The sequence below is a fragment of the Symphodus melops genome (genome assembly GCF_947650265.1).
Source record: "Symphodus melops genome assembly, chromosome: 21".
Lineage (NCBI taxonomy): Eukaryota > Metazoa > Chordata > Actinopteri > Labriformes > Labridae > Symphodus > Symphodus melops.
In genome coordinates, this window is record NC_136711.1 from 20,597,595 (window position 1) to 20,625,094 (window position 27,500).

At 48.3% G+C, this 27,500-nt stretch overlaps 3 protein-coding genes across 5 annotated transcripts in view; 2 read left to right on the forward strand and 1 right to left on the reverse strand.

Annotated features, from left to right (window-relative positions):
- The window catches only part of LOC306842343 (transmembrane protein 100-like), a 234,037-nt gene that overhangs the window by 135,394 nt on the left and 71,143 nt on the right, over positions 1-27,500 (forward strand). The window lies entirely within an intron of this gene.
- Positions 1-27,500, forward strand: part of LOC306842335 (uncharacterized protein) — a 131,972-nt gene that overhangs the window by 49,065 nt on the left and 55,407 nt on the right. The window lies entirely within an intron of this gene.
- Positions 21,506-27,500, reverse strand: part of LOC306842333 (glutamate receptor ionotropic, delta-1-like) — a 79,072-nt gene continuing 73,077 nt past the window's right edge. Inside the window, exons 12-14 of one of the 3 annotated variants that reach the window (XM_079372514.1) lie at positions 27,017-27,155; positions 26,862-26,903; positions 21,506-22,591 (exon numbers count right to left, since the gene is read on the reverse strand). In XM_079372514.1, coding sequence (XP_079228640.1) covers positions 22,131-22,591; positions 26,862-26,903; positions 27,017-27,155 — 642 coding nt within the window. In that variant the 3' untranslated portion in view covers positions 21,506-22,130. The remainder of the gene's footprint in view (positions 22,592-26,861; positions 26,904-27,016; positions 27,156-27,500) is intronic. The other 2 variants (XM_079372516.1, XM_079372515.1) reach the window with 2 other exon arrangements.

Genomic DNA, 27,500 nt, shown 5'->3' on the forward strand with positions numbered 1-27,500 from the left:
CTGTGATGAATTCTACTTCATGGATAGAGAGCTTGACCACACACACACACACACACACACACACACACACACACACACACACACACACACACACACACACACACACACACACACACTCCGATATAGAGGAACTAATCAATTGGTTGATGTCGGGATGAAAGGGATCTCTCTCTGAGACTGGGATCTTTAATTTGTTCAGAAAAGAGGAAATCTGTGGGTCACCCGGAGGTCTGAATTTAATTTGAGTCGGTCATTTTGAAATGATAACTTTATTATAAAGCTGATCAAACTTTAACTCTTTATGGAAGCACGGGTTGAGGTTATGGTAACTTCTTCTCCTTCTGACTTCCTCTTCTGATAAAGAAACACGTCTAAACTCTGAACATTTCCCCTCTTTCATATTTCATTCATTTCACAATCTGAAAAAGCCAGAGGCTGAAGTAAATTAGCTGCATACTTTATAAAAACAAAATCATAAATGTCGCACTTTTAATTGACTGATAACTTATAAACTTGTGACCAGAATAACACATGCTAGTTAAAGGAGCAGTCTGTAACTCTGCCCCCTAGTGTTTAAAATTAGTACTGCAGTTTAAACTCTAATCATCACAGAGAGCTGTCTCCCCCCCTCCTCTCACACAGGTCACCATGTGGTGGACACTGTAGCTTCAGTGTTTAGCCAGCTCTGCATGTGGTGGACACTGTAGCTTCAGTGTTTAGCCAGCTCTGCATGTGGTGGACACTGTAGCTTCAGTGTTTAGCCAGCTCTGCATGTGGTGGGCACTGTAGCTTCAGTGTTTAGCCAGCTCTGTATGTGGGGACAATGCAGGGGCGTCCAAAACGGCCTTCAAAGCCCCGCCTACCTTCTCTGGACCAATCAGATCCAGAGCATTCAGGAGCAGAATCTAAAGTTAGAAGGAGGACATACTGGCTGCTGCATTGTTGTCAGAGAAGCTTCAACACAGCAGGTTTCCTTCATGATCACACAGGAAGAGAGCAGCTCTCTGATTGGTCCTTTAATTATCTGGAGTTCATGTTAGAGACTCGTGCATTATCTACACTATCATCTCTGACCTGAAGAGCTAAAGTGAAACAACAACAAAACCAAAACAAACAGGATTCAAACCCACAACCTTCAGATCTCTAACCCTCCTCCAACACACTGAGCTAAACCTGCAGTGAGTTGTTCTGACGGTCTGAGAGGATTCAGGATTCGTCTTGTGGGTTCAGGACTTCCTTAAAGAGTCTAACCCTTCAGGGGTCTGAGTCCTAAAAGTCTCCTGAAATATTTCAGAGACCGACAGTCTTTGATTCAGTCACAGCTGATCAGTGTAAAACCATCAGCAGCCAATCAGCTGTGAGAGTCTTTAAAAGACTCATCGATCCGCTCGTCACTTAAACACAGCAGCATCAAAGTGGTGACTGAGGGGGATTTGAACCCACAACCTTCAGACTGAAAGCCTGATCCTCTCCCAGCTGAGCTAACCAGGGGTACAGATGTAACCATGACAACAGGTGTGTGTGTGTGTGTGTGTGTGTGTGTGTGTGTGTGTGTGTGTGTGTGTGTGTGTGTGTGTGTGTGTGTGTGTGTGTGTGTGTGTGTGTGTGTGTGTGTGTGTGTGTGTGTGTGTGTGTGTGTGAACATGATCTGGTTAAATAAAGTCGGCCATCTTTGTTTCTCTTCATTGATGTTAATAAAGTTTGTTCAGCTTGGCTCTCATCTTCTTCCTCGCTCCGGTTCTCCTCAGATTTCAGCGCTGAAGACGGCCGAGCGGTGATGGACTCCGCCTGGCAACGTGGACACCCGGGTTCGATCCCCGCTTCAGACCAGGTGAGTCACACAAGCGTGTGAGTGTGAAGGATGAGTGTGATTTCATTTCCGACTTCGTCGCGATTTCCGAATTTCCGTCGTTGCGATTTCTCGTCAATTTCAACTTGCGTCACTTTGGAGCGTCCATTTCAACGAGGGAATTTCCATCACCGACCATCAACGAGGTAAAAACACACCTGAGCCCAGGGGGGTCCAGCATGCTAGCTTGGTAAGCTAGCTAGCTGGACGGGCATATTTCTTGTTTGTTTTGGTGACTTCAGATTGTTGTCAGTGTTTCAGTGTGACGAGCAGCAGAGAGAGAGGAGCTCACCTTCACCTGCCTTCATCACATCCAGTCAGCTGCTCACCTGCCTTCATCACATCCAGTCAGCTGTTCACCTGCCTTCATCACATCCAGTCAGCTGTTCACCTGCCTTCATCACATCCAGTCAGCTGTTCACCTGCCTTCATCACATCCAGTCAGCTGATCACCTGCCTTCATCACATCCAGTCAGCTGCTCACCTGCCTTCATCACATCCAGTCAGCTGTTCACCTGCCTTCATCACATCCAGTCAGCTGTTCACCTGCCTTCATCACATCCAATCAGCTGATCACCTGCCTTCATCACATCCAGTCAGCTGCTCACCTGCCTTCATCACATCCAGTCAGCTGTTCACCTGCAACCTTTCACTTACACACTATGAACGTTTAAAAAGTTACAACCTGCATGATGACGCTCAGGATCCAACATGAACTCTTTAGAGGTCAGCATGTAGAGACACTGTAGCTTCAGTGTTTAGCCAGCTCTGCATGTAGAGACACTGTAGCTTCAGTGTTTAGCCAGCTCTGCATGTGGTGGACACTGTAGCTTCAGTGTTTAGCCAGCTCTGCATGTGGTGGACACTGTAGCTTCAGTGTTTAGCCAGCTCTGCATGTGGTGGACACTGTAACTTCAGTGTTTAGCCAGCTCTGCATGTAGAGACACCGTAGCTTCAGTGTTTAGCCAGCTCTGCATGTGGTGGACACTGTAGCTTCAGTGTTTAGCCAGCTCTGCATGTGGTGGACACTGTAGCTTCAGTGTTTAGCCAGCTCTGCATGTGGTGGACACCGTAGCTTCAGTGTTTAGCCAGCTCTGCATGTGGTGGACACTGTAACTTCAGTGTTTAGCCAGCTCTGCATGTGGTGGACACTGTAGCTTCAGTGTTTAGCCAGCTCTGCATGGGTCTGTAAAGCTTTCTGCGTTCTAACCTCTCTCCATGTTTCATCTCCAACATTGATCCTAGTTTGAGCAGCTTTCTGCTGCTGGAGCTTATTAGAAACATGCAGAGGCTTTTTAGCTCGGGTACAATCACTTCTATCTGAAGCAGTTCCACTGCCCGCTTCCATCGCTGCAACACCTGTTCACCTGATAACTGCTCTCATATCTGGCAAACCCAGGGGCGTCCAAAACGGCCTTCAAAGCCCCGCCTACCTTCTCTGGTCCAATCAGATCCAGAGCATTCAGGAGCAGAATCTAAAGTTAGAAGGAGGACATGTGTGTGGTATCACAACGTGTAAAATGATCAAACATGTTGACAACCTTCTTCCAAACTCTGAATAAGCTCTTCCAGTGTACAGAAACAACAGAAACCTTTTCAGACGTGGTGTCATAATAAAGCCGGAGAGCTTCTTCATCAGACTCCTGACAGAATAACAAAACACAGTGTGTGCAGCCGGAGGGACAGCTCTGCCTCTCAGGCTTCACTCTCTCTCTCTCTCTGACACAACATCTGTCATCAGGTGGGAGGTTTCATCTCGTTCGCTCTCATGAAGCAGGCGCGGAGCTGCGCTCTCTCTCTCTGCAAGGTTACACACCTCTGGCAATGTCAGCGGCTCCCTGAGCAGGAGGGCTGCAGATATGGATTATTTGTGTTGTCAGTTATTCTCTTGGTGTTCACTTTCTGTTGGAGGATTTCTGAAGCGTTACACAAATCTGTGATTCATTTTGAACATTGTTTTTTTGATTGTATTTTCATGCAGGCTTGGCTCTCTGCACCTTGTTAGTTTATTAAAGCTGTCAGTAAAGTGAAACAGCTTCTCATGTGTTAGCAGGCGTGTCAGAGCCCTTACAGGCGTGTAGACGGGATATAGATGAAACACTTTTAAAACAGGACATATTTTCATTACAAACTAAGAAGCTGCTTCCCAGTTTTTTGGACGCAGAGACAGTGGAGAGCGCCACGCTGCATTGAGGACCAGGACCCTCTGAAATCATCAAATCCACATCAGTTGGAACTGGATTATCTAGACCTGCAGGCCGGCTTGAACCTGAGCCCAGACCTCTCCCCGACGGACCGACAGGGCGATGCGATCGCTGTGAGCCTTTATAGTTTTCTGTGTGAGAACATCTAACACTCAAACAGCTGGTGACTCCAGTAAAATGTCGAGGACTCAGATTTGAAGCCTGTCTGCTCGACTTGTGTGTTTTGGGCGAGTTCAGACCCTCGATCCTAAAATATTGAGGACAATGACGCAGAACATTCTTTTGCACTTACAGAGTCGTGTCTCATTTGAGACGCTGAAGACTCGGTGAGGAGAAAACATCCTCGAGGTTGAATCCATGAAAAATGGATGCACATTAGCTAATGTGACTAATGTGACTTTAAACAAGGCTGGTGGCTGTGCGGCTCACCCAGGGGGTTCATAGCAGCTGGCAGAGACGGGGGAAACAGAGCTGACAGCAGCACTGCAGTTTACCTGCTCCTTTTCTTAGGCAGCTTACTTAAACTCCTCGGGCTCTTAATCCAGAAGTCCAATTGTTGAGGGTTCCTCTGGAGCTGCAAGCAAACGATTCAACCTGAGCGTGGGTGAACAAAGCGTTGTCCAGGAGCCTTCTGGCCCTCAGGCTGCGATTGGAGGGGAATATAAACATGTGTATTTTACTTCTTGATGTGATAATGAAAGCAGGTTCGGTCTCTCCAGCAGCAGAGCTTCTTGTCAAAAAGTGACGGCGATGGAGATGTGATGTCGGAGGTGAAGCGTTTAGCATTCGTTCACCCTCCGGGGTGGAATACACGTACTTATTTTTAGCGTTGTGGGGCAGTTCACACAGAGGTGAAGTTTAAACATCGCTCTCACATCCTCAGCCTGCAGTCTCATAGTCACAACCTGATCTCTGCAGGAGGTGAAATCTGAGCAACCATGTCGAGAGAAAGTATGTTTACACCCGAGGCCATTTATTCATATTGTGATCTGCATTAATAATCAGTGCAAACTTATTTTAATTTATATCATCAGTAGATTGCTCCTGCCTGCAGCAGGGAAACCTCTGACAGGCTCAACCTGCAATATCCACATAACCTGTGCACATGCCAAAACCACGTCTACAGCACCCATTGGTGCCACGTACCCCAACACACACACACTGATGGTAGAGGCTGCTGTTTAAAGAGTCCATCAGTATTAACTCATCCATTCACACACACACACACTGATGGTTGGGCGGCAGTAGCTCAGTCTGTAGGGACTTGGGTTGGGAACTGGAGGGTCGCCGGTTCGAGTCCCGGCACGGACCAAGTCCGGAAATTGGTCTGGTAGCTGGAGAGGTGCCAGTCCACTTCCTGAGCACTGCCGAGTTGCCCTTGAGCAAGGCACCGAACCCCAACAACTGCTCTGGGGCGCCCTCTGTGGGCAGCCCCCTCACTCTGAGACCTCTCCATTAAATGCAGAGTGAAAACCGAATTTCCCCTCGCGGGATCAATAAAGTATATGAGAAAAAGAAAAAAAAAAGAAAAAAAAGAAAAAATGGTAGAGGCTGCTGTTTAAAGAGTCCATCAGTATTAACTCATCCATTCACACACACACACACACTGATGGTAGAGGCTGCTGCAGAGTCCATCAGTATGAACTCATCCATTCATACACATTCACACACTGATGGTAGAGGCTGCTGTTTAAAGAGTCCATCAGTATTAACTCATCCATTCACACACACACACACACACTGATGGTAGAGGCTGCAGCAGAGTAAAGAGTCCATCAGTATGAACTCATCCATTCAGACACATTCACACACTGATGGTAGAGGCTGCTGCAGAGTCCATCAGTATTAACTCATCCATTCATACACATTCACACACTGATGGTAGAGGCTGCTGCAGAGTCCATCAGTATTAACTCATCCATTCATACACATTCACACACTGATGGTAGAGGCTGCTGCAGAGTAAAGAGTCCATCAGTATGAACTCATCCATTCATACACATTCACACACTGATGGTAGAGGCTGCTGCAGAGTCCATCAGTATTAACTCATCCATTCATACACATTCACACACTGATGGTAGAGGCTGCTGCAGAGTAAAGAGTCCATCAGTATGAACTCATCCATTCACACACATTCACACACTGATGGTAGAGGCTGCAGCAGAGTAAAGAGTCCATCAGTATGAACTCATCCATTCAGACACATTCACACACTGATGGTAGAGGCTGCAGCAGTTGGTTCAGACCTGCTGAGGTGAAGCTCTCTCTCCTCGCTCTGATTCTCGTGTATTTCATGTCACAGTTTCTCGTCCTTGTACATTTTTTGCTCCAGTGTAAAAACACTGAAGCCGTCACAACATTTCACAGTGATCGGACATTTATCTGAGCATGTGCGCGTGTGCTGAGCAGGCCGGGGGAGACGATCTGACGCTGTTTGTCCTGAAGTGTCTGAGAGGCCGTGAAGAGTCCTCGTGGCGGACAGCGCTGTCACAGAAATAACACGGACGTGGGTTTTTTTGTTGAGGAGAGGAAGCTTCGCTCCTGTTTCCAACAGGACAGCAGTAAACAAATGTCAGGGGAGAGAGAGGGCGAGCGAGCAGAGACAGGGAGAGAGAGAGAGGGCGACATAAACAAACACCGAATCTGTTTGGATCGGCAGTTCAACCATGTCGACACTTTTACAGAAGATAAAATGAGCAGTTCATGACAAAGAGAGAATTGAATCCCACAGAGGTGAAATCTATCGTGGTGTGCAGCCACAGATCATCAGGATGAAGATGAAGCTCCAGTTCACCTCTCAGGCTCTGCTGTGTCAGGTAAACATTGACATGTGAGCAGATTAAACTGCTCCGGAGACCCACAGCAATATACAACAAATGAATAGAAATAAACATCACACAACATTCCCTGCAATCCCACAGGAGGCGGGAAATCAAGGTGCCGGTCTCGTGTGGGAACGTTCTTCCTCCTGTCAATGTTCTTGGGTTCACTTCACAACATTTAGGAAGTCATATAAAAAATCTAAACGTTCAGGTTGTAACTCGGCCTGTAATAAAAGCAGAGGGTTACAGTGATGATGTCAACATCATGAAGCCTTCGTGTTATTGATTAGGTTCATGTTGATTCCTTACGCAGCCTTTAAAATGTCACGTTCAAAGGCAAAGTTGCTCATCACGAGCGTCCTCACAGACTCTCACACACACACACACACACACACACACACACACGTCTGCTCAGGTGCTGATATTTCACCTTGTGTTCCTGTGAGTCCAGCAGAGACTCACACACAGAACGTTAGCGTGTGTGTGTGTGTGTGCAGAGTATTGATCACAGCCTCTCTTCCTTGTTTGTCGCTCGCCCCCTCTGTGACAGCCCAAGTGTTGCAACAAGACCTTTTATCACAGTGAGGTGCAGCCGGCCCGCGGCCTGCATCCTGATGAGAGGAGACAGATCTGCAGGCTCTCCGCTGACTCTGGTGCTGCTCGTCTCACCGTCGTGATGATGTCATGTTTTTAATCAGCCGCTAAGAGGACTCAATCACGTGTCTTTCAAAAGCAAAACTATTGGAGCCTCAGCACGCTGTTTTCACAGGAAGTGCATATAGTTCACACGCCGGCAGAGGCGGAGCCACCTTAAACACGGCGGTGAGAGAGAGACTGACGGCTGGCAGAGCGTATGAGCTTCTCCTTTATCTTCATGTCTAACTTTCCCTCAGAAATCCAGAAGCTTCTCTCGCAGCTCTGTTGTCTCAGTGTTTCTCTGCTGCTGATAATCTCATTCACCCACGCTCTGTGGGTCACAGCGCAGGGCAGCGCTCTGCAGATCCCAGGAAGGGGCTGATTCAGTGATTAAAAGCAGGAGAGGGGGGGGGGGTGATTTCATTAAAAAAATGTCAGGATGTGATTCACGAGGTGTCAGAGACGATCGGGTATGACCGAGGCAGAGCGAGCGCTGGCACAGTGAGAGGAAGCTGTGAGGGTTGAAACGACCTTTGACCTCAGCTGCTCTCCCTGCTGCTTGCAAAGAGACGCACACACAACACTGAGGTCTGCTGCCTTCAGTCCGTCTGCGTGCAGATGAACAGGAAACAGGATGCAGCAGGTTGATGGCGTGGAGGTGGCGTGCAGGGGGATCAGCGTGGATATGAAAGGAGGTTATTGAGCTCCTTTCATGTCACAGACACTGATCAGTGTTCCTGCTTGCGTGAAGCAGCTGCTGTCCAGGCTCTTATTGCTTCCATGGATCTCCGAGGAGTCCCGTCGTGAACGCCGCGCTCTCTCAAAGAGGCCGTGAACTAATTAGCAAGGCTGCTGGGGGTTTAATCAGCGAGGGAGCAGCGGGCGGTCGAGAGGCGGACTGTGCCGTGTTTGATTGGCGGTGTGTTGTGGGTAAATGTGGAGGAGATTCCCCTCCTGGCGTTCTGACGTTCGGAGGGTTCCCCCCGCTGAGTCTCAGCGTGTTTGGAAAGATGGCGTGACGGAAGCTTTAATGATCATTTATGGATGTTTGTATGAAAGTCGACCAAACAGCAGCTGTTCCGGCGAGCGCGTGATGGATGCCGGTCTGAGGCTGAGAGCTCGCTGCGTGCGTGTGACCTCATCGGAACCACGACAGCAGGAGGAGAGAGAAACCTCACTTCACTGTTACCCTCCTCCTCCTGATTGGCTGCTGGACGCCCCTCCCACAGAAACTCACAGAAATCATTTCTTCAGCTCGTTTGAATGAATACGTTGTGTGAGGAGACCAAACATCGTTACAGGAGGCGAATCAGCTGCTCCCTCTACCAACGGCGAGAACAGCTCAGCACGCCAATGGCATCGTTGTTGACTTGGCGTCTTTTACGTTTTCATGTGTGGACGAGGCTTAGAGAGGGCGGGGCCTGCTCATCAGTTACCCTCCTCCTCCTGATTGGCTGCTGGACGCTCCTCCCCCTGAGGCGGCGCTCAGACAGAGACGGATCTCTCCTCTCAGGCCTCTGACTGTGAATGAGAATTAATGCAGCTGCATTTTGGCGCTCCAGCGTTGCATGCTGGGTAAGCGGCGAGTCGCCCCTTCCATCATTGCTGACATCGGCATCTATCTGGTGAGCGACGCCGCGAGGCTCCTTCCAGGCAGAGACGAGTGATACATCGATGACATCATCAACAGGAAGTGAAATAAAGAATTATCAGACACAAAGAGATCAGAAGGAGACGAGACGAACAAAGTCTCCGAGTTCACAGACACCACTTCTTCCCTCTTCTTCTTTTCCTCTTTAACTCTCTCCACAGATTCTCTGTGAGTCTTGGACCGCTGCTTTTAAGAAAACAAGACTTTTGGAAGATGTGATTTTTGGGCTTTATTGATTGAGCTGAGGACGCACGGTGTGAGGTAGCAGAAGGAGAAGAAACCAGGAGGGAGATGAAGGGAGAGCAAGGTGTCACGAGGTGAAGGGATGAAAGCTGAACTCCACACTCTGCTCAGATCGTTGGGAGGATTTATTTTTCCCTCAGCGTTGTCTGCAGGAGCTGTGCAGAGGGGAGCGAGAGGTCGATGTGAGGAGGGGACACGTGGGACCCTCTGGGACTTTCATCTTCACGCCGTCGACCTCTGACTCTTGTTTTTTCTGACTCCAGTTTCCAGCAGCTAGAAAACCTTGATGCCAGTCCTCGTCTCAGAGCAGACAGCAGGAAGGTGGAGAAGTTCAAGAGCGCTGTGCTTCAAAAAAAAAAAACAATCTCTTCAGTCAGTGAAAAGTTGAGATTTTTCAGAGTTTCCTTGGTAGAATAAAAGATGCTCTCATTTCCTCTGATCGAGCATGAAGAGTTAATAACTGAGTGATGATCTTAATGATGATCGACAGAATAATGAACAAGCCATGCAGTTACACAACCTGAGGACTTTCCCTTTCTGCCCAATCAGAACTCCAAGATGAGTTATCAGGAAGTGCCGTGGTTTCGTGGAGACAGCAGCTTTGTTTTCTTTTTGGTTTGTGCAGAAAATCAAAGTTCCTCACTGAGCTGCTGAAGCTTCAGCTGAAATCCTCCTGCGTCTCCTCCGCCCGGGACCAAAGAGCGGCGTCCTCTTGGAGGAGGAGGAGGAGGAGCGGGGCGACCTCTAATTAGCCCGCTGCGAGGATTTGAAGGGAGGGGGGGGGGGGTTGATGGGAGTGAGTGCAGCAGGGTTGAGACAGGTGAGCAGGTGATGCTATCTCGTTAGCCTGCAGATCACAGGTGACAGAGGCCGCTGACAGGAGGAGCAAGTCGTGCCGCTCCGCCTGTCACGTCCGCTGCAAATCATCCTGTGGTCTCTGCAGAGCGCCGGCTGTCCGTCGGACGCCATGTTTGATCTCCTTTAAAATGAGAAGGCAGCGTGGTTTGGATAACAGGAGAACTCACGGCTGATCAAAAGATATCAGAAATCAAGGAAGGATGTGTGACTATGGGTACGGCTCACTCACAGGGGGCAAAACTTCAAAACTCTACTTTAAACTGGATGGAGATTTAAGGGGGGGGGGGGGGGGGGCAGTGTCAGGAACCGAGCGATGAGGAGTGACAGAGAAACAGGAGGAGGAGGAGCTGTCAGGTGGAGACGACTCACTGTTAGAAGGTCATGGCTATCAGAGGAGAGAGGAGGAGGAGGAGTGAGACGGACGAGGAAACGAGGCTGTCGGGTCGATTCTGGGCTCCAAGTGAAACGAGGAAGAGGAAGTGAGACTGCGAGGGAGCGAAGTTATGAGGTTAGCCGTGAGGGGAGGAGATGTGACAGCAAGAGGAGGAGTCTGCAGAAAACAGGAGCAGATACATGAACAGAAAGATGAAGGAGAAGACCGAAGTGCTGAGCTCACCTGAGAGCACGTCTGATCCGTCCGACTCGCTCAGCCTCCGTCCCGTCTGCAGCTCAGCTCGAGTCCCACAGATCATGAGTGGGACGAAGAGAGTCACACTCTCAGACTTCATCCAGCGTTTAAAAGGAAATGCTCCCGTCCACACACGCTCATGAGGACACACAGTCTGTCCTCTCACAGAGACAACAGCAGAGCCTTTGATCCCACCGGGACACGGCGGATCAGTACCTCGTGGTCAAATCTTTGGTTATCTTGATTATTTCTAATCGTGTAATTTATGTTATTGAGTCATAAATAATCATGTTTGAGAGTGCATGAGCTCCGGACACATGTTTTATAGAAATATTGTTTTTTACTCAGTATGTAAATCTGCTGTCATTACAGGAGAATGAGTCATAACATTATAAGCAAATATATTCAGGAATCAAACTTTCTCTGAAACAAACATGGTCAATAAACCGGGATGAATTTATGTGCATCCACTCAAAGACAGTCACACAGGAGCAGCCGCACAAACACTTCATTACAGACGGAGCGGGAATATTTATGCATAAAACACAAATAGCAGCTGAACACATTCACACACACACAGGACACACACAGGACACACACACAGGACACACACAGGACACACACACAGGACACACACACAGGACACACACAGGACACACACAGGACACAAACACAGGACACACACACAGGACACACACACAGGACACACACAGGACACACACACAGGACACACACAGGACACACACAGGACACACACACAGGACACACACAGGACACACACACAGGACACACACAGGACACACACACAGGACACACACAGGACACACACAGGACACACACACAGGACACACACAGGACACACACAGGACACACACACAGGACACACACAGGACACACACACAGGACACACACACAGGACACACACAGGACACACACACAGGACACACACACAGGACACACACACAGGACACACACAGGACACACACACAGGACACACACACAGGACACACACAGGACACACACACAGGACACACACACAGGACACACACAGGACACACACAGGACACACACACAGGACACACACACAGGACACACACACAGGACACACACAGGACACACACACAGGACACACACAGGACACACACAGGACACACACACAGGACACACACAGGACACACACACAGGACACACACAGGACACACACACAGGACACACACAGGACACACACAGGACACACAGGAAATGTTCCTCCTGCAGCTGAAAAGGTCAAAGAGGTTCTGAAGATGTTCCTGATGTTCTGAAGAACTCCTGATCCAAAGGTCGAAGGTTTCTTTATTGTCTCTACGGGGAAACAAACAACAGCACGAAGAACAGTCCACAAACATTTATACAGACCAGCCCCCAAAGAGACCAGCCCCCAAAGACCAGCCCCCAAAGAGACCAGCCCCCAAAGACCAGCCCCCAAAGAGACCAGCCCCCAAAGACCAGCCCCCAAAGAGACCAGCCCCCAAAGACCAGCCCCCAAAGAGACCAGCCCCCAAAGACCAGCCCCCAAAGACCAGCCCCCAAAGAGACCAGCCCCCAAAGACCAGCCCCCAAAGAGACCAGCCCCCAAAGAGACCAGCCCCCAAAGACCAGCCCCCAAAGACCAGCCCCCAAAGACCAGCCCTCAAAGAGACCAGCCCCCAAAGAGACTAGCCCCCAAAGACCAGCCCCCAAAGAGACCAGCCCCCAAAGACCAGCCCCCAAAGAGACCAGCCCCCAAAGACCATCCCCCAAAGACCAGCCCTCAAAGCCACCAGCCCCCTAAGACCAGCCCCTAAGAGACCAGCCCCCAAAGACCAGCCCTCAAAGAGACCAGCCCCCTAAGACCAGCCCCTAAGAGACCAGCCCCCAAAGACCAGCCCCTAAGAGACCAGCCCCCAAAGAGCAGCCTCCAAAGAGACCATCCCCCAAAGACCAGCCTCAAAAGAGACCAGCCCCCAAAGAGACCAGCCCCTAAGAGACCAGCCCCCAAAGAGACCAGCCCCTAAGAAACCATCCCCTAAAGACCAGCCCCCAAAGAGACCAGCCCCTAGGAGACCAGCCCCCAAAGACCAGCCCCCAAAGACCAGGCCCCAAAGACCAGGCCCCAAAGACCAGCCCCCAAAGACCAACCCCCAAAGACCAGGCCCTGCAGGGGGCGCTGGAGTCCCATGGATGGCGGTCTCTCAGACTTCAAATGTTCATTTTTACAGTTTATGTTAAAGTGAGAAAAATGAAACTTATAGTAGAGTATGATCTGTCCCAGAGCGGACCTCAAAGAGCCAACAGAGGCCGGTTAGTTGGTCCTTTGTTGGTAAGTAAGACAGGACAGGGGCGTCTATACACACACACACACACACACACACACACACACACTTTTAATTGTTTGTCAGAATACATTTTGATGTGCCGTCTCTCCTTCTTTCCCTCCACCTTTCCTCTCACCTCATTCTTCTCCTCCCAGCAAATATTGATCGACCAAATTACTTCTCAAGGTCGCCGGTGTCTCCGTGGCGACAGGCTCCGCGTGACGATAAGCCCCGCAGCTGTCTATACTCATGAAGGCGCTTCACGTCATCGGCTGAAGGCTCCCGGGGTAAACGCCAAATTCTCCCCGAGACAAATGTCAGGCTCCACACAGAGCAGCGGCGCTACAGGTGGGCGGGGGGGAACATCCACCACGGGGGGGGGAAAGGAGGTGGGGAACCCACCACAGGGGGGAACAGAGGGGGGGGACATCCACAACGGAGGGGAAGGGGGGGACAGAGGTCGGGGAGACACCCAGCACGGGGGGGACAGGGGGGGCAGGGGGGGACAGAGAGAGGGGGGGACACCCAGCACGGGGGGGACAGAGGGGTAAAGGAGGTGGGGAACCCACCACTGGGGGGAACAGAGGGGGGGGGGGGAGGGGGGGACACGTAGCAGGTCCACGTAGCAGAGAGAACTCCCATGATTCCCCGGCAGCCTTGACGCCATCTTTTGTATTTGTTTTGATCCAGAGCCCCCTGCTGGTAGAATCTGTGTGTTGAAACAGTTTATGCATATTTAATATGAGCTTCATGGAGTGATGCTGAGGATGTTTTAGTCTGTACCATGTGACAGAGCACACGGTGTCGAGTGTTGTAACGATCAGCTTCAGCTCGACTCTGTAGTCATGATTTCAAAAGTTCTGATGAATACTCATATTAAAGAAGTATATATCAAGTGTAGCATAAATACATGTTAGCTTTGTTTTAGGTTTTCCTTTAGTGAGACCCCCCCCCCTCTTGACCTCACCTTGTTCCTGAATGGTGAATTGGTTGAGTTGTTGAGAGACCTTCATGTGTTTCCTCCCCGCTCTCCCTCGTGGCTTCTCTAAGACGAGGCTGCGGGGGCGGACGAGCGGACGATCAGCCGCCCTGTGCGTCCCACTCTCAAACCAGGAGCGCCACTCTTTGTTGCGAGGCAACCACCTGTTAGTGTGCGTGAGGACGGGAGGTTTGATGTGGGGAGGTGGGCCATGGTGATGTGTGTTTAAGGAGCTTTGTTATGCGGCTGCATGGACGCACTGAAGCATCCAGGAGCGTTCAGACGTGCAGAGGAAAGGTGCAGGATGAGCAAGTGGAGGGACGGAAAGACAAACAGGAGCAGAGAGAGGAGCGCTGACTCAGAGCTCAGATCCTTTCATGTCACTGTTTTACATTTGCTCAAAGGCTGAGTGAGGCTGAGTGCATCAAACTGCAGAGAGGTGAGGAGAGCTTCTTTTGTTCTTACGTGAAAGAAGAGACACGGGTTACGCCCCCCCCCCCCCCCCAGAGGTAATCTGATTCATGGATCTGATTCTGCTGGGTCGAGAGCCGGACCTTTATTCACAGTCCAACGTTTTAAAAGTTATCTTCTCCTCTTCCAGACAAAGCTCTGCATCCTGTTTCCTTCAAAATAAAACTCAGTCTTCTCCTCAAGTGAAGCTGTTCTTTGTCCCTTCAAAATAAAACTCAGTCTTCTCCTAAAGTGAAGCTGTTCTTTGTCCCTTCAAAATAAAACTCAGTCTTCTCCTAAAGTGAAGCTGCTCTTTGTCCCTTCAAAATAAAACACAGTCTCCTCCTCAAGTGAAGCTGCTCCATTGTCCCTTCTGGGCCTCCGTACATGTGTGACTGTGTCTGCAGAGCCAATGAGAGCGCAGCAGGTGAGTTGAGGAGTGGATACAGCTCAGTGATTGGAGGAGAATGTGAGGGAGGTGGACGTAGAGACATGCAGAGGTGTGTTGGTGAGCGACCTCAAACATCAGATGTTAAATGAAACTGTAAAGATTGCAGGTTGCTTTGTCTGTTTGTTGGCGCTCTGTGAGAAACATCCTGTTTGAAAATATCTGACATACAAAAGTGATGAGGGTCTCTTTCAAACACACAAGAGGCTGCCGTTTGTTTCCTGAGCGGAGGAGATGTATCAGACTGCGTTTGAGGCATCCAAATTAAATTGCCTGTCAGCAGTAATCTTTTCTTCTTTTCAATATATGAAAACTCTTCCATTCATCTTGAAGGCCTTTAATCAGCTCTGTGGGAGATAAACGCTGCAGAGACGGCTGTGCGGGCGTCTCAGTTTGTCAAAAGCACTGTGTTCAGCACAAAAAGAAAAGGCTGCTTAATATGTTCTGCGTGGCATTTGTGGAGCTGCCTTTGTTCCCCTGGCAGTGTTGTGCAGCTCTTACTGTGGAGTAGCAGCATGAAGCACAGTTACATCAGCGTGAGGAGAATGTGTCCTTTGAGGATTTGTCTGCTTGGAGGTGTAATCCAGCCCAAGGAAAGGATTTAGGAGAACATCCAGGCGGAGCAGGACTCCTGCGGTGCAGAATGTACTGGACTCTTTGTTTGTGTGTGTGTGTGTGTGTGTGTGTGTGTGTGTGTGTGTGTGTGTGTGTGTGTGTGTGTGTGTGTGAGAGAGAGGTGGACACAATCAGCATCTTCAATGATCCTCCAGACGTGTCAGCATGGGCACTCTCTCTCTTCTACTCTTGCTCGTCCAAGATGCTCCATGAGCCGAGCAGAAGAAGAGGAGTACGCTTGACCCCCAAGTACCACCGTACTGCTGTGCCCGAGTCCGCTCGGAGGAGTGCACTCGAGTACGACCTGCGGGAGATGTGAACGCAACCGGGCTCAATCAAGAAAGTGGAGTGCTCTACGGCGTGATTCAAAACCTTTCCTGACTCTTCAGATCACACGTCACAGCACGCTAGCTTCCTGACTTTGGCTTCGGTCACCTAGCAACATGGGCTAGTGCTTTTAGCTGCTCTGCACCTTGCACCGTGACCAGCACAGTCAACCTTTATGTATGCTTGAGCCTGTTAACCGTCTCACAACAAGGACAGAGCTCTCCTGGAAGTCCTCAGTGATTTGTGTCTGACACAAACTGACGATAAAAGATGTGAAGTGCTGATGGAGAACATAGAGCTGACCCTTAAAGCCATGAGCAGCTTGCTTCCTTCGCCCTGCAGTAAGTGCAGAGCAGCAGTCATGACAGGAATCTGCATATTTATGGTGGCAGTCTGGCCTGCGTTTCATGCCAGCGTGCATTCAGAGTGGCCTCGCTCTGTATTTCATGTGCACATCCCACTGCTCTGAAATAACCTCACGGCTTCACGCTGTCCGGCGTGTGATTTACGGACACTGACCCATCTCCCTGTGAGAGCGCGGCTCAGCCTGTGAGCGTATAATGGCCCTTAACCGCCCGCCACAACTGGACTCACATTCATATCGGCTTTTATTTCCTGCAGCTGCTGGAGGTGAAGTGAGTAATGAGGTGTTTTATCCAGACGGTACAACTCAGCAGATGGGAGGAGGAGGAGGAGGAATGTGTCATATAAACGGCTCACAGCTCAGAGAGGGAAGTAGGACAGAGAGCAGATAATGCATGAATATTTCAGCAGCGTTTGGCCACAATAAGTTTGGGTGAAATCGACAAAGAGGAAGTGGGAAACACTCCTGGCAGGATTGCTCCTTTCCCATCTTGGTTGCAATTTATCCGTTTGTCCAACAGAAGACTCTCGCAGCTGTGGTGGCAGCCATCACTTACGTGTCAGATCAGTCGACAAACTCTGTGCCAACCAGGCTCCATGTCAGTTATCCAATCAGATGTCCTCTCCAGCCGTGCCAGTCTCTCTGCGATCCAGCCGCCCGTGTAACCATTTAGTGGAGTCAGCCGTCTGAGCGGTGACAGACAAACATGCGTTTAAAGTCAGAAGACAGCTCACATCCTGCACGTCCTGGTGTGTCTGTTTAAATCCTCCTCCTGGTGCCACAGACTAAATCTTCCCCCTAATTGACAGAGCAGAGGCAGATTTCTGCCGGGCGGACTGATGGCAGGATGCAGCCGAGAGGAAGAGAGAGAAACATTCACAACAGCAGAGTGTGTGAGTGCTCAGGACACTGTGTCAGAGGTAATGAGGGTGTGTTTAAATATGAAGAACATCACCGTGTACTTATTCACACAAAGTGGCTGCTGAAGGACAGACCGCTCTCAGGTCAAAGCTGGAAGATTCTGCATGAAATGATCTATGACTGTGCAGCTTCACCGTCTGAATAAAGCTGCAACAGCCCTCACACCAAGACACGTTATATACATACATACTCATATATACATAAATATATGGTATGAACCGATAATTAAAACTGATTTTGATTGTGAAACATTTAATCGTCTAAGACGGGTCACAGGAAAGTGGGGCTCGGGAGCAGATATCTGTTCAAATAAAAATGCAGACTGAGGTAATGATGTTGAAGCTGCGGCCTGAGAGTGCGTGCAGCCGTGTGCAGCGTTAATGCTTTAACTACGTCCATCCACAGCGGGGCCCCGCTGTCTGTCTTCTGTTTTAGGGGCCACAGGCTTAAAGTTTGGGAACCCTTGTTCGAAGCCCTTCATGCAAGAAATGATGAATAACATTGAATGTTGTTTTTAGAGAAGCATCAACTTTAGAGACAAATCTGTAAACCATATTTCTTTATTAAAGATTAAGAAACTCCAAGCAGCATATTCATAAATAAAATCAGGGTCTCCCTCAGATGTACTGTGACAGACTATACGCTATGACAGTTCATCTTCTCCACTTCTTTAAGGGGTGTGACACAAAGAGCTCGCCCCCGTTACTGCTGACCAATCACAACCTCAGCGTCCTCGCTCTCAGGCCGTCACATTGAGGAGCACAGTGTGCGAAGCGAGTCGGTTCACAAGAGCAAAGACTGACACAGTTAAAAACATCCAGGTGGAGCCTGCTCAGAGGAGCGACATTATAAAAACCCAGGACACGTGACGTCTGACCTTGACTCTATCCAGATCCCAGACTGAGAGAGACATGAGGTTTGAGAATCTGTATTCACACAGGAGCAGAACATCTTCACCCCCTTCAGCAGATCTCTGACACACGGACGGTTTGTTGAGAAACTGAAAAGACGAGTGACGGGGACAGTCAAGAGGAGATTACATTTCACACATCTGTCCACACATGAAGGAACCAGAAGTCTCAGTATGAACACATGCATCTCTTCAGGGATCAGGATGAATGTTGGTACCAGGTGATTCTTCATTCACGATTCATCTAGGGCTGTCAGCGTTTACACGTTAAAGGTCACATATTACCCAGAATCCTCTCCTCCATGTTCCTCTAACATGTCTGTCTACAAACCCCCCCAATGATGGTCCATCCTCTCCGTCTTCTGCCTGCTCCACTTTTCAGAAAATGTGAGCTCAAACAGGCCGTTTGGAGAGTTTCCCTTCATGACATCACAAAGGGCAGTAGCCCCTCCCCCAGGTGGGTGACACTCCCACAGCTAGGTGTTTGTTCTGCCCTCTGAGTCTGCCTTCTCACCGTAAACAATAGGACATGGAGCCAGAAAGCAGCGAGTACACCCGAGCCCTTCCAGAGAGGGGGCGTGGTCAGACACAGCTCATTTACATATTTAAAGCTACAGACACAGAAACAGCCTGTTCTGAGCAGGGCTGAAATAGAGGGGTTTATAGACATGATCAAATACAGGATCAGAGTGGATTTACAACAACACACTTCACACACATGATGAAGAGGAGCGAGGACACTGATTGAAGAGGAGGAGGTCATGTGACCTTTAAATGTGATGTGATGAAGGTCCAACATTAATGCATACAATTTATCTTACCAACAATTTGTCCCTAAAGTCGTCCAATAGCTCTGCTACAGTCCTGACTGCAGCGCCTCCCTGTCGTCATAGTGATGTAAAAGAAGGACACTGCTTTGTATCCAGACAGTAAGTTTGGTTGGCTGTTTGGTTAAACGGTCGACAGCCCTAGATTAAACCAATCAATGAATGAGTGAGGTGGAAAGCGAGGACATGGAGTCCAGCATGCTAAGTGTCTGGCTTCTGAAAAGAATGAATTCATGACCTGGTGTTTCATGATGAACATGGCAGTTGAACAGGTGGTCTTGATCACTTCTGTAAAAGCTTTGCCTTCGTACATAATGTTGTAGTCAAGACCTCACTACCCCTGACCAAGACATAGAGACCCAAACAAAGTAACTGAATGTGTAGCTCGCTTTTCTTCAAAGATTTCCCCCGACTTTACCCAAACTGTGCGTGACACGGAGACGTTGTAAAGACATGAGGTTGATCTGAGACGAGTCCAACAGTGACTCTGGGGTCCAGCGTAAAAAATGTGTTTGGGAAAGACTCGACCGTAGTGAAGTTAAAATTTGAGATAAATTCAAAGAACCATTCATTTAACTAAAGAAGACATGTACCCCTTCTTTCATCACTAGTATAAAATTCTCTGTCCTGTCGACAACATGAGGGTTAACAATGAAGCCCTTCGTTCTGATCAGCTGACCTCCCTCCACGTTCTCAGCCAGCGTACACACTGCTGGTCTGGACTCTGGTAGTTTGAGCTGCTCCTCGTGTTTGAGAGCTCCACAGTGTGTGATCCATGTTTCCAAACAGCCGCTGCCTGCCCAAGGAAAATGAAGTCTAAACTCATCCGGCCTATAAAATGCATGTTAATTGCACTTATGAGGACAGAATGGGTGGCTGGAGTGTGTGTGGTTTTTATATCTCCTCTTGAACTTGGTTTTCCATAAAGACTCATCATACAGAGAAAGAAACAATCCAGTGTTTAGCAAATATATCCGAGTCACTCTATATTACAACGCTTGAGGTATGGCCCCTGCAGAACCTCCCCGTCAGCAGCCTCTCATTGCACTTTGGATAACGACGCCCTCTGTCATCCCTGCAGGTGATAATCTCATTAGGAATGACTTCTGGGAATACGAGGCCGCCTTCTACCACTCGCTCACTCCGTCTGATTAAAACATCTGTGCAGGAGAAAAACCTGTATACAAGACTTTAAATTCTCTCGTATAAAAACTTAAACAGGCGTCTATATAAGTGACGGTTCTTTCCTAAACTCAGTTAAATATAATAAAATACTAATGTGAGAGATTGTGAGGCTGCGTACGTATCATCATATAAACTCTGAGTCAGCAAAGACATCGAGCATCAGGCTGCCTGAAAATACGAGGCTTCTCTGTGTCCGTCCGTCTATTTCTATCTAACATGGTTCATGCTATGCCTTGGTTGCAGTCAGGGGGGCCCCTGAGGGCCCCTCACTGTCCTTGCACCTTGCCTGGACACGTCTCTGGGACTATAGAGGAAAAGTTTTTGCAAGAACAGTTTCACCTAATTGCTCAGGTGAAACTCCAGATTTAAGGAATACTTGTCAGACTCTAACTCTGCCCGTGTTCTCTTAGGAAATCCACCAAGACATTTGGTGCATCCTGATTGGCAGACATGGTAGTACCATCAGGACTTCCCACTCCTGCAGAGCCCCATTTTTGATTGGGCATTGAGGGGGTGCACATTTCCAAATGAATCCTTCTTCAGATGTCAAAACAGGAAGAATTTCTCTGGACTTGTCCACAAATGTTGGGACAGAAGTCAATCGTTTCTCGTCCATGCCAATTAGTGAAACTGTGAGCATGTCGTAGTTTGATTAAAATGACATCATTTCACCCAAAGAGAAAATAACTGAAACACAGATGTTGAATGTCCATCCAATCATAGCCAACCTCACTGCTCCAACAGGCCGTTTGTGTTGGTAAACACTTCCCATGAGACCACACCAGCATTCGTCCAACTCAGGACGGCCAGTTTGGGTTTGACGTTCTGAGACGGCGACAACGTGGGCGTCTCAGAACAGCCAGTTTCTGATTTGACTGCAAAGTCCCCATAGGAGAGGTACTGGGACCGGTTCAGGTTCACACAACCCAACAAGGCCGACCTTCGGTGACTGCAGCGGTTTGAAAATGAAAGTCGACATTTAAAAGAAGCTTTTTGGACACAAAGCCTGAAACAGTTGGTGCGATCGCAGCCTTACAATCTCTCCTTCCCTCCATCTTTGGATCCCTCCAACGGAGACTCCTCACCTGGACGCCAAACGCTAAAAAAGAAGTCCTTAAAAACAACAACCCACCAAACCGCGTGTAAAATAAGAGCCTGATAAAAACCCTCTCGTGCCTTACCGTCTCGTCGTTGGATGAAAACATCATTTACAGTCGACGTAAGAAAGTGAACGTAGACTTTTACAAAACAATGAATATTATCGATTTAATACAAATGAAGAAAAAAAAACGTGTCATCATTTTCATCCGATGCTGAAGATATATAGGGTTGGTACAGAGGTGCATAACAGTAGGTGTCCGACACTAGAAATGTCCCTACAGCGGTGCATCATGGGTAGTCGTTTACATCGATGAGTTGTGGAGAGACATCGTTTCATTTCGGCACTTAGAAAACAATCACAATGAATTTCGCCTCATTGTTTCATATTGAACAAAATTTACAAAGCCATTCAAACAGAACGTTTTCATCAATGTATAGATTTTTTTTTGTGATCTCGTTTTTGTTTTTTATTACTCAACTTCAAAAATTGAGAATATTCAAAATACACTTTGACCTCACTTCGCTCTCTTGGTATTTACACGTAGGTCTATGTACAAGAGAAAAATGACCCCCACCCACCTCCCTCTTTTTTTGATTTTATGTCACATCTGGTTTTCTGAACAGGAAGTGAGATAAAAAAATCTTTTTTCTTTGTACACGTGTTTTTCCTTCTGTAATAATCTTCCTTCAGAGTACGCAGAGTCCAGAGAGCGACTGATCTTTGATGCAGTTTGACCCTCCTGTACGGGATCTATATGGATGTACTGTGGGTGGCATCAATGGCTTCGGGTATGGGTCCTGCGGAGACTGCCTGGTAGGACATTGGCATGGGTGTCTTGCCAGGGCTCTGCCGGAAGAGCCCCCCGTTGGGCGCCCTGTGTTTGCACTGCATGGTGCCGCTGAGGCTGGTGTTGCTGAGAGGGTGGTGCAGGGGCAACGTGTTGCTGCCAGGGCCCTGGGACAGAGGAAGCGTCCTGCCTAGGGTCCCCCCATGGTGAGGATGGGGATGAGGGGGAGGTGGCGCCCTCTCCCCGGGGAGGAAGGTGGTCACACCGAGGCCCGGGTAGTCCCGCACGGACTCCGGCCCCCCCACCAGAGAGGCTTGGCTGGGCTGCATGCTGCCGATGTCCAGCGCAGAGATCTCGATAGAGGGGCCGGGGATCTGCTTGTGGGCCAAGTCCTCGTCCAAAAGACTGTTCATACGGCGATGCACCTGTTCCAGGTTCACCTCCTTGTCCTACAAGAGGAGGAGTGGGGGGTGGAAGAGGACAGAGGAGACACAAGGGGAAGGAGAGGGGGGAGGAGGGACACAGAGGCTGAGATTGGCGATGGGCCGGTTTCTCAGACTGTTTGAGGTCTGCTGCTGCTCCATGCATTCTAAAGCTGGCAGCCTTTTAGATTGACGTACATCAAGCTGCCGGCTGATCGACAGCATCTTGATGTTTTTGTCGTTTGGTATGAAGAGCCCAGTGGGAACTGAGGCCACAGAAACCAATTGGTATGTGCACCTTGAAATCAAACTTGGCCAGAGAATATTAAAGGTTTGATGTCTGGAGTAAAACAATCCTGGAGCCAAACGGACTGAAAGTCGTTTGTTGTGAAGCTGTTAGAAGCGGACTCCTCTTTAGTCAGTCTGCATGTCAGCCAGACACCTCAAGGTTTTCTTGAGACGTGTCGGGCTGAGAGAAGTCTAAAGGTACGATTGATTTTGGATTTAATCAAGGTCTTGAGTTCCTGCTGGAACATTTTCAAACATAAAAGAAGCCGAGCGAGTCCGAGCTACATTTGGATGCACAGTCAGGAATTCATTAGTTACAATTCAGACTAAAGCAGGAAAAACCTCTCCTTATAATGTGCAGGTTGAATAACTGACACCTCAGCCACGATGTGAACATCCCCCCCCCTCCCTCTGTGGCGAATCTTCCTCGCTGCCCTTGGAGCGAGTACGCTCCGTGCAGCAGGATCGGAGAATTGGTTCGCTTTCAGAACAATTTAATCAAAACGTTGGCTGACACTGCATCTCCTGCTGACTGCAGCCATGCATACTTGTTAGGCATTAATAGAGACTTGAGTGTTTCCCTGTTGAACCGCAGGTTTGCTACAGCACACTGGGTCACGGGAAGGTAAAGGACGAGGGGGAAAGAGGGAGAGACGAGGCCTGACTCGCATTCCAAGTGAGGCCTCGGGTCTGAATCCAAATTCTCCACACGTCTGTTTGTTGCTACGTGCATGAAGCAGGTCCTGAAAACTTAACGAAGGTTTCAGGTGGCTCATTGTTTCTGCTCGCAGCCCGGCTTGGCTCCAGCATCGGATTCACTTTTACTCAGAGGAACAATGATATTAGTCACAGTAAGTCATCACAGTGACATTGAAAACAAGGCACAAGACACAGTTATAGTAAATATTAATGCACACACAGTGTTATCAGGAAGCACAACACCCGGCGTCCCAGATGTTTGAACATAAGACTTGTTGTTGATTTAGGCCTTTAATGTGTTTTTAATGTCTTGGTTAAATTGTGTATGCAACACAATACAAAGGCTTTTCATTGGTTAAACGAGGACGTTATGTTTGTGTACGAAGCTGTGTTAACTTCCAGTGACCGCGGTCACGTGTTCAGTCTGGTCTTTAGCTGCCTTTTAGATTCAGACGCTGCTCGTTCTTTTACTTTTTGGTTCAGAACTCGACTGAAGGTCTCGAGTGTTTAAATAGCAGAGGTTTCCAAAAGTGTTGAACATTTCAACCACATTAGGTCAAAGTTCAGAGCACATCTGAAAATATAAACCGAACGTAAGACGTTCAAAAGACGATGTGTTGATGTTTGCAGGAGTGTGTTCTGGAGGACGACGAGAGGCAGATGAACAGACGACTAAGTGTTAACGTTGAGGTCGAATGAAGAGAGCGCTGAGTGGCGTGTGCACAGTAGAGGAAACCTCCGAGTGTTCTCCACACTTCGTGGTCGAGTGCTGCCGACACTAAACATCTGTCTCCAGCCTTTGTTTGATCCTTGAAGAGACAGTGTTTATCCAGGAGGCCGCTGCAGGTCGGAGCGCTCCCTCTCCGCTCTCCGAGAAGTACTCTCAGAGCCAATTAAAACATCTCATCTCAGGTTATTGTTTGAGCGGACTCATTAAAGTATGTTTTCAGCCACGCCAATCTGGCAGCGAGCCTAAATAAATAAATGCCAGGGATTAAACCTCCGCCGGTCGCTAAAGACGGGCTGGTGATGTAAGAGGGGAAAAACAAGCTTCCATTAATTTAGCAAACAAACAGCTCTTTTAATGAGGGCTGCCAGTTGGGGGGGTTTTAAATCACTCCCCCTCCTGCTGCGCTGTTAACACTGCAACTGTTGAGTGGGCTGTGCTCGAACACTTCCTGCTCGGTTCTGCTTCATTTTGGCTTAAAGTGCTCTTCGGGAAACATCGAGGAACTCTTCCTCTCTCGTCTGTGAAATGGTGCCTGCACGGTGTCCACCCTCCCTGGGGGGGGTCTGTGTGCAGACGACATTCACCTCATGATTGAAGCCAATTAAATGGTGAAGTGACGAGAAAATGCAAAGTCTGTAAAAAGGATCAGGAATTAGCTCTAATTTTAACACCGTGTCTTAAAGCATTGTGCACGACCCCCCCCCCCCCCCCCCCCCCCCCGCCAAGAGTATGACATCTAGTGCTTTTATTTTGAAATAGGAAAAATTGGAGTGTGTTTTTTTTATTTTGCAGAGGGACAAACTGAAGTGTGGTGATCTTAAATGACAACACTCAGAGGTTCGTCAATACACGTCTCACGCTGAGCTCAATGAAGTTTTTCTGCAGTGTTGACAAAGGTCAAAGGTCGACAGCCAATCATGATGTGGATGTCGTTAATGCAGCCTGAGTCATGAACCAAAGTATAATTAAAAGTTCGACCCTGTCAGGGTTCGAGGTGAGTCACCCCGGTGGAATGGCGATCTTGCTACGATCTTTCATTTTTCAGCAACTTGCATCAATCAGATTTATTTGAATCGAGTCCTGATGCGACCTTTTCTGCACGTCCTCCACTCGTTTGAACGCGCTGTAAGTTCACGTTGTGTCGGCTTTCAAACTGATAAACACCATTACTTCTGAATGTCAAACGGCTCTGAACCAATCAGCACTGAGTCATACGGTGACAGAAAAGAACTTCTTAAAACAAGATTGAAAAACAAGTTTTATCAGGTCTGAATGACTCATTTATTAGCGCTCCCCTCAGCTTTGTCTGAGCTAAATAGCAACTTCAATGTTTGTGAAGTCACAGTTCTGAAAACTCCGTCTGGCTCTGTGAGCTTCACTTGTTAGTTGGCAAAGTGGCAGTGCTATGTATTCAGGCTATTTGGTTCCAGTGTTGGAGCTAATTAACACAATGTGCCTCTGAGAAACGTCTGTACACTCCGATTAGATTGAAAAATTGTGTTGCTGCTGCTGTGATGACTCATCAAATGTACTTCGTTTTATTTAGCGAAGATTCCTCCTCTTCCAATTTCCATTTTAAAAAGACAAATATCAAAGAGGATTTGTGCTTGTTCTGCTTTCTGAAGCCGTGCGCCACGTCTGTACAGCTTATAAAAGTGAGATTGAGATGTCTATCTATCTATCTATCTATCTATCTATCTATCTATCTATCTATCTATCTATCTATCTATCTATCTATCTATCTATCTATCTATCTATCTATCTATCTATCCATCCATCCATCCATCCATCCATCCATCCATCCATCCATCCATCCATCCATCCATCCATCCATCCATCCATCCATCCATCCATCCATCCATCATCCAGAACAACCGGGGGGGTGTCTGATGACGGGGGGATTCAGTGTTTAGGGTGGGCGGGCCCTCAGGAGCAGCCAAAGCCAGACGTCAATTATAATGGTAATTATGGTATCGTCTGCATAGAGGAGCAGCCGAGCTGTCTGTTTCAGACCATCGGACAAATGAACTTTGTTCTTCCCTTTGGGATGAGCTTCAGCATCCGGATCTGGAAACAAGAAGTAAAGCGATTGAAGGCCTAAATCTTTTCTTCATTAGTGTCAAAGATCCGAAGTTGGAGGAGCAACCACAAAGTTTCAACTTTTATTGTATTTTTGTTTAAGTTCTAACACGACCTCCAATATTTCCAACAATTATCTCAGTCCACAGAAATCTTTCCTTTTACAGTTGTAACTGGACGTGTCATGTCGTGGCGGCCGTCATGACAGATACTACTTGTTTATAGTTGCCATGGAAACACTAGATTTCACAACAAAGACCGGAAGGAAGTGTGAGGAAGCAGAGAGAATCACTCCCATGATTCCCCGGCAGCCTCAACGTCATCTTTTGGTATTGTTTTGTTTGAGAGCCCCCTGGTGGTGGAATTGTGTACTGTGCCTTTAAGGACCAAACAAGGTAACGCGACATCACCTGCTACATGAATTGAGATTAAAGGTGTACAGAGTTGATTAGTTATTGGTTAAAAGAGATGTGAGGCTAAATGAGAAATGTATTCTTTAACCTTTGACGAGAACAGTCCAAATTAGAGATTTATTCCAAGAACCTTTGCCACAAAGATAAAGATGCGAGGCATTCAGTTTCGACTCAAAGATCACAGATATATAATGAGTTATTTTGAACTTCTTTTGGATGGTTATGTAGGAGGTCTAGTCTGACCTGTATCAATAGCTTCTGCTTCATCCCAGCCTCTCTCTCTGTCTGTCCAAATGTCCCTCCTCCCCTCCGATGAAGCAGTTGTTATGTCATTATATGTCAATGGACCAGAAACCCTTGCCAGTCTGTAATCCTTAGTAACCTGCACGAGATCATAGACAGTCAAGTGTAAATATAAAAATGGAAAGGGATAGATGGAGAGAAGAAGGGTAGATAACACGGGTGTCCACATTGACATATAATTTGCAATAAGACGTGACACAGTGACAGAACCAGGGGTTATGGACCGGGATGTTGGAGACAATCTTATTGCTAAAGGGCGACACACCCACTGCACACTGCCTGCTCACACTTTAGTTTATGGATCCATGTCGAAGCTCGGCTCGGCCTTTCTGATCCTGCACATGTTTGTGTTGAGGTGAATGTCGTCTGGAGGTAGACCTGAGGTCCGTCTATGTTCCAGTGTAGTCCTAGCCGCCGCATGAAA